The 6,985-nt window shown below is 62.6% G+C and overlaps 2 protein-coding genes across 2 annotated transcripts in view; both read right to left on the bottom strand.

The window, feature by feature from the left end:
* MNEG_11724 (hypothetical protein) overlaps positions 1 to 2,284 on the bottom strand; it is a gene marked incomplete at both ends in the record, with an annotated part of 3,618 nt that extends 1,334 nt beyond the window's left edge. The window contains 6 exons of the mRNA XM_014039805.1: positions 217 to 282; positions 706 to 761; positions 1,028 to 1,103; positions 1,610 to 1,713; positions 1,908 to 2,063; positions 2,188 to 2,284. Of these exons, the coding sequence (XP_013895259.1) occupies positions 217 to 282; positions 706 to 761; positions 1,028 to 1,103; positions 1,610 to 1,713; positions 1,908 to 2,063; positions 2,188 to 2,284 (555 nt within the window). The remainder of the gene's footprint in view (positions 1 to 216; positions 283 to 705; positions 762 to 1,027; positions 1,104 to 1,609; positions 1,714 to 1,907; positions 2,064 to 2,187) is intronic.
* A 2,330-nt stretch (positions 2,285 to 4,614) lies between these two features.
* MNEG_11723 (Dual specificity protein kinase shkE) lies at positions 4,615 to 6,841 on the bottom strand (the record flags this gene model as incomplete). The annotated part of the gene is made up of 6 exons (XM_014039804.1): positions 4,615 to 4,752; positions 5,127 to 5,270; positions 5,731 to 5,762; positions 6,134 to 6,193; positions 6,399 to 6,562; positions 6,795 to 6,841. 6 exons carry the CDS (start codon positions 6,839 to 6,841, stop codon positions 4,615 to 4,617), a joined length of 585 nt encoding a protein of 194 aa, XP_013895258.1.
* Positions 6,842 to 6,985: the final 144 nt, after the last annotated feature.

The raw sequence follows: 6,985 nt of genomic DNA, 5'->3' as shown, positions 1-6,985 counted from the left end.
GGGGGTTGGTGGGGGTGAAAGGGAGCTGGTTTGGGCCGCAGGTGGCGGGTAAGATAGGGTCAGCATGATGACACGGGTACGGTGGATGTTCGACGCGTGCGCAGGAGAGGGGGGTGGTCTTGATAGGGACGCTGGTGTGTTGAGGGGGCCGTCGTGCGCATACCCCTGCCGAGGTGGTGAGACTGGTGGACACGGTAGGCTTGAGAGGCGCCTCACCTTCTTGAAGGACTCCCCTCGCTTGGTGTACTCAGCAGTCATCTTGGTGCACACGCCGATGCCACACTGCAAGTGTGCGTACGTGAGTGCATGTGTGTGTGATTTGTGAATGGTTCGTGTGAGAGTGTGCGTGTGTCCGGGCGCATGCGTGCGAGCACTTCATGCATGTGTGTGTGTGTGTGTGTGTGTGTGTGTGTGTGTGTGTGTGTTTGTGTGTGTGTGTGTGCATGTGTGTGCCGGAGTGAGCTCGTGCTTGCACGTTCCTGCGGTTTGTGAGGTGCGAATCATGCTTGGCCTGAAAGCTGGCAAGGTTAGTCGGGCCCGGGTTTCCTCAACTCTACACAGGGCGCTGCTGTCCTGGTCAGCGTTGCACTTCACCCTCTGAACCGCGGGGCCGCACAACCCCACCAACACCCAGGAATCCTTCAGCAAATGTCCCTGGCCGCCGCGTAGATTGCTGCCGCCAGCAGTCCCCCGTCTTCCACTCACCTCGATGGCGAGTTTGACCAGGAAAGAGGGGTCCGCCAGGAAGCGCTCGCGGAAGCCTGCGCGGTCCATGCACGGGGGAGGGGCGCGCGCCGCAGCGGCCGTGGCCCAGGCGAGTGTGGTGGAAGCGCCTATGCACCGCAGAGCTGTTGCTGAATGTTCAGCCGCCGCAGCACGCTGCAATTGGCTCCTCGGCCGCGCCACACGCGCGACATAGGGTTGCAAGACACCCGCTCACGCACAGCACGCACATCAGCCCCGCAGCTTTGATAGCTCGATTCACATGGTAAAAGCGCTAAGAAACAGAGGGGACGATTCGCCTTACCCGCGAACTGCATGAGCCACCCGATGCCAAGCTTTGACTCCAGATCAAGGTAGCGCTGCAGGATCTCCAAGTTGACCTGGTTTGAAAGTCCAATTTGGCAACGGCGGGAGGTGGGCACGGCGGCACCAATGCTCGGGCACATCGCACGCCCTCGGCGAACGGTAAGCTGCCATGCAAAGCGTCATGGACGGGGCGCGCGCGCGCATCGGCATGGGTGGGGTCGGCCGGCCTCTCCTGTCTGCAGCCTCCCCTGCACCTCGCAGCGGGACAACCCAGCAGGCCCTGCGTCCGGTCGGGGTCGTCCGCCCACCCAGCTGCCATGTTTGCAGTAGATCCATCACAAGCGGCCCCGCGAAGAGCCAACGCATGAGACTGCATTTGGCAGCTCCGCCCAAACCCGCATGCGCAACTGCACCAAGGAAAGCGCCGCACCACCAGCAGCGGTCCCATGCGCCCCATTGCCACGCGCTCAACGAAGGGCCCCACAGCTGCCCCAACAACTCTGCTAGTCAAACCCCTCAGCATGAGCCGCGGCCGCGACATGCGTCCCGCCGTAGAGAAGCATGCACACCCTAAACCCACCTTGCCAGAGCTGATTGCGGCGGCAAAGTCGGCGGGAAACGACGCCAGGCTGCGGCCCAGGGCCAGCAGCGCGGCGGTCACCGCAGGATCGGGCTTGCCGCCGTCTGCTTTGTGGGAGGAGGCCGCGGCGGAGGCAGAGGGGCGTGCGCGGGTGGGGTGGGCCAAGGGCATGGCAGGTATTGGGGGGTGCCAAGCGGCGCGACGGGCGGCCGGCGGCAAGGGCATGGGTGGGGCTGCACGGGCTGCAGCGAGGTCGACACACCATGGTGTAGGTCCCCGTGCATAGACCACACCTCACCTGCATCGGCGCCGCTGCTGTCGCCGCCGCTGCCGCCGCCACCGCCACCACCGCCGCCACCACCGCCCTTCCCGCCACCGACCCCATCGCTGCCGCCACCGCCGGCCGCAAGGCTGGCGCTTGATGCCATGCGCACGGAGCGGCGCTGGTAGCGGCCTGTGATGAAGCCAAGCACAACTCGTGTAGTGGGTCAAGCGCATGGGTGTACCCCACTGGCCGTTGCGGCGCATGCAAGCACAACGCCCGGATCGGTGGCGCCATCGCATGGCAATGGCCTCACCGGTGCGCTGGTAGCTTTGAGGCATCGCGCTGACCCCCTTGGCCACGCTGCTGGCGGTGGAGGCCAGTGATCCGTTGTGGGTGACAACCCTGACCATGCTCGAGGAGGTCAGGGGACCCCCCATCCCTGACCCAATGCCTCTAGAGGCATTTATTGAGCTCTTGTGTGCAAACATGGCTGCCGAGGCTGCCCCGACGGCGCACGTGCTAGCGATCTGATATTTTATCGCAGGCAGCTCTTCCGGCCTAAGCTTGAGCTTCGTTTCTGCTCGGCCCTGCGAGGGTTGCAAGTCAGGCGCCAATGGTGCTTTGCATCCCTAGCACAGTGGCGGTGTCCGGCCACTGCACTCGGCGACTAGGAGCCCGCCGCTAGCCGACGAGGCATTGCCGTGAAGTTGGGGGTTGCGGCATGACTAGCAGCACACGTAGCAAGATTTGAATGAAACCAGGCATAACGCATCTCTGCTGCAAGCGATGCTACTCGCAGGACTTTGGGTGTCTCCTTCGTACCGTGCAGGGGGGGCTTTGCCATGGCCGCCAGTGAGGCATGGTTGGGCCGTGCAACTGAAATGCTGGATACCTGACACCCCAAACAGGTACGCGCACTCCCCTTGTACCTCACAAGTGCCTTGACGTTGGTTCCATTGCCCAGCAGGTGTCCAGACGCGCATCAGTGCTTCACGGCACGTCCTGAACTTCACCCCTACCCTGTCCCTGCTCGCGCGCGTCCGCGCGCGCACACACACACACACACACACACACACACACACACACACACACACGTGCACCCTTCGTTGCAATCGCACACCTTTGCAATGGCGCACGCATTGGCACCACACGCATGCACACGCACGTACACACACAGACACACAGCTAGTGGGCAAGCCTGGAACACTCTGCTTTGCCAACCCGCAGCCTGCAGTGCCCAAGTATCCCGGCTGTTTACACAGCAGGTGCGCAGAATCGCGTAACGGCCAGACGAAGAAGGACGCATTCCATCAGTAATGTAAAATGAGTTGCGGCAAGAGGTGAGAACACAGCACGCGGCAGATCCAGCGGCGACTTGCTGCGCCTGCGGGGCCTGGATGCGTGCCGTTCCAGGCCAGAAAGTTTCTGAGTGTTAGCCGAGCCCATTGGTTGCGGTGTTCCACGGGTAAGTTGAGACACCAGCAACACATTGGTTGCCGGCAGTGCAAATTGTGACCGGGCAAGCTGAAGCGTCGCGTCTGTGCATGCCTTGTTGAATGGTGGCATGATTTGTGAAAAGTGCCTATGAGAACACAGCTGTAATTTGGGCTTGTACAGCCGCTGATGCCAAGCTCAACAGGCGGCTGGCAATCAACCACGGCACCAGTGTTGCTAGACCTGACGCACGCACACACCATCATGACAAGGGGTTGAGGGCGAGCGGCGCTGGTTGGCGTTGCGTGCGTGTCGCGGGCGGGCGGACGGATTTGCGCGCGTAAGTAAGAGTGATTGTCGTGCGGCAGCGAGCAAGCCTTGACTTGAGGGGTTGCAGTGAAGGATGTCATTCAAATTGCAGCCCTTCATTTGGCGCACCGACCAGCATCGCGCGCACGCCGCGTTGATACGCCACCTAAAGCGGATGTCAGCGCCGAACCAACACATTACGGGTACGGGCTGCCCTTTTGGCATGAAGGCGACGGGCGGAGTGATGAAGCGGCGCCATTTACGAAGCCATTATCAAGGGCTCAACGGGCGGCGCGTGACTTGCAGGTAGGGCCGCTTTGAAGCAGCACTTGGGGGCTTGGTTGAGGCTGCAGATGCAGACATACTGCGGAATTGGGAGCCCAGCAAGGACAGTGCGAGCGCGGAAGCGCGGGGCTCGCCGGTGGCGGCGCGTGCGTGCAGGGTTCATTGCAAACGAACGGTAGATGTCTTGGCCTGCTCGCGCAACAAGGTGTGCGGCGTCCCAGCATGGTGTGGCGTCGCCCCTTTGGGAGCGGCTCCACCCCTTTAAAATTGCGTTGTCAAGCCGCACAACTTTGAAGAAGTTGCGGATTCTCAGTGGAACACAGCCAGACTCTGATAAAAATAACACCCACGCTGCGCAACGGCGGCGGTGGGCTTTCATTGGGCGTGTTGCAGCAGCAACGACTATATCTTGATATGTACTGCTGCGGTCAACAATGGTTTGTGTAGTACCATCTGCAGGTGCAGCCTGAATGTTTGGTGCAATCTAGGGGGTCAGGGCGTTTGACCGCGCGCCCACATGTACCCAGAATGCGCACCAGGCGTCACAGGTGGGGTTGAGGCTTTGCCGCTGATCTCTCATATGCCTTGGCCATGCCTGTACTTGCCAGTTCTCCCCCGTAAGCGAGCCGCCTCACGGCCTCTACCAGCGTAGCGCATGGTAATTCGGCAGGCAGGCCTCACCCGCTCAGCTGACCACGCAGAGCGCACCAGCTCAGCTGACGACGCAGCACTGGCCACCTCCAGGGACTTGGTGTTTCGTGCTGAGGCCCCCCAAATCTTGGATCGCAGTCAGCCGCGACACAACCTCGTTCATGCAGGGGCGGTCCGAGGGCTCTGGGGCCCAGCAGGCCTGCAGACAGGTGAGGGATCAGCAAACCGCCGATTGGGGTCGGTCAGAGGTCTGCTCGCTCAACGCGAAATATGATTGGTTCAAGAGCCGCTTGGTCGCGGTCCAGAGAGCCTCGGGATCAGCACACACTGTCGCACGCTAGGTTTGTGTCAAAACTGCCACACAGCTGCCAGCAGCGGCTCTTCCCCGCGCGTGCGGCGCTGGGCGCCAGGAGGCAAATATGCCGGCTGGACGCCCGGCAGCCAGCCAGGCTGACCCAGCCCGAGCTCACGCGGCGTAAGGCCACGCCCTGCAACACACAGGAAATGCACGCACCCCCTCCTACAAACAAACCAGACTGCTGATTCCCAGCAACCCCAGCCGGATCCACCCACCCGAATGAGGTCCTTCACCGGCTGGGGCCAGTGGTCGTGGATGGGGGGCCGGTAGCCGTCAGCGACGCTCCGCGCGTAGGCCTCAATCTCTGCCTCTGTCCCTGTGGTGCAGACGGCACTGAGCATCATATACTTGTGCAGAACCTGCGGGGTTTGGTTGATCAGGTGTTATCAGGGATTACAGGGGGTGTGACGGAGTCTGTGCGCGCTATCCCGCGCAGTTTGCTGGGGGTTTGGGAGGATTTGATCAGGGGTTGGGAGATTGCAAGGAGGGGTGGACCGAAGGTCAGCGCTCCGTCACCGCGGACCCGCCAATGACTGGCTGAAAGAAATAAGCCTCTTGGCCAGGCAGGATCAAAAGTGAATGAGAACACTAAGGGCGCGCGCTTGGCTAGTTGGCCAGGGTCAGGGCGGGGCAGCTGGCCGGCAAGCCTGTGTCGGTGGCAGCTGGGAGTCAGGCCGCGCGCGAGGTCGCGGCGTATGCAAAGGTAGCGTAGTAGGATGGAGGGCTGCCCACAGAAGTGCGACCGCGACAACCCCCGGCGGATCAGGTCTGCAGCCTAGGCCAAGCTTGCTTGCCAGCGGCGATGGGCGGCTCGCTCACCTCATACAGGATGACACCAAAGGAGTAGACATCTGGGGGCAAGAGAATGCGGCAACAACGCACCCACAAACAGGGTGGTGAATGTCTGGGCATACATGGCGGCTAGCTGCTTGCTGGGTGAGATCGTGGTGCGCCCCTCCAACCTCAGGCTGCAGCAACAGGCGCCAGGCGCATCCCCGTAAACCGCGCACGCGACGCCTGCCGCGCGGCTGCCCGCAAAACAGCAGGCGCAAGCCGGCACCACAGTGCTGCAGGCGCGGAAAGGTGTGGTCTGCGTTGGAAGGCGAGCACCGACGGACTGCAACGCCAACCCTCGCTTTGATTATTGTTGTGGTGACACAGGTGGCGAGGTTGATGCTGGTGACTCTGGTGACGCCGCCCTGAACAGCCGTATGATGCCCACCTGATTTCTCATCGTAGACTTCCTTCCTGTACACCTCTGGGGCCATGTACATGAGCGAGCCTGGGGGCGAAGGGCAGATGGAAAGTAAGAGGGCGAGAACCGACGGCAGCCGTGGCCGGCACTAACGGCACGAGTGGCCCCCATGCACGCAAAAGAGTACGCGCTCACGCTCCCACACGCACACATACACATACACGCTCTTACACAGTTGTGCCTGTCTTCGAACAAGCACGGTGCACGCATCGGCCAAGCATGCATCACCCACCTGTGTGTGACGTTAGGTCAAAGCGCTCAGGTCTGGGCGCCGCCGGCTGCACCAGCTGCGTCTTGATGCGGCTGTTCCAGAAGCCCGCGGTGCAAGGCCGCCCCAAGCCCTCGTCCACCTGCAGCACAGGCAGCTGCGTCACGCGGCGCGCCGCGGGGCCGGGGCTGCGGGCGGGGGCAGGCGGGGCGGCCGAGGATGAGCACTGCGGGGTCGCAAGATCAAGGTCATGGGCACGCCGCGTGAGGAAGGGGTGCAGGCACAAAGCCGCCGGACGCCGCCACAGCCAGGCCGCCATGCACAGGCTCTGCGACAAGCATGCGGGCCAGCAGGGGGATGCGGAGGCAAGGGCGGCTGAGAATAGGATAATCAGTCATGGGATGCGGGCCGGCCGCTCACTCGCGCGGTCCCGTGAGGTCAGAGCCGCTAGAGGACGACGGCGCCATGGCCATCTGGTCCCAGCTGTTGGGGCGCGGCACGAACAGCACCGATCCACTCTGCGTGCGCTGCAGGCGGCCGGCGGAGACGGCGCAGCTGAGGCCGAAGTCGCCGAGCTTAGCCGTGTAGAGGCCGGTTACAGGGTCGGGGTC

Source organism: Monoraphidium neglectum (assembly GCF_000611645.1).
Source record: "Monoraphidium neglectum strain SAG 48.87 unplaced genomic scaffold scaffold02879, whole genome shotgun sequence".
Lineage (NCBI taxonomy): Eukaryota > Viridiplantae > Chlorophyta > Chlorophyceae > Sphaeropleales > Selenastraceae > Monoraphidium > Monoraphidium neglectum.
Note: the sequence above shows the minus strand (reverse complement) of the source record. Positions and strands in the feature narration are given on the sequence as shown.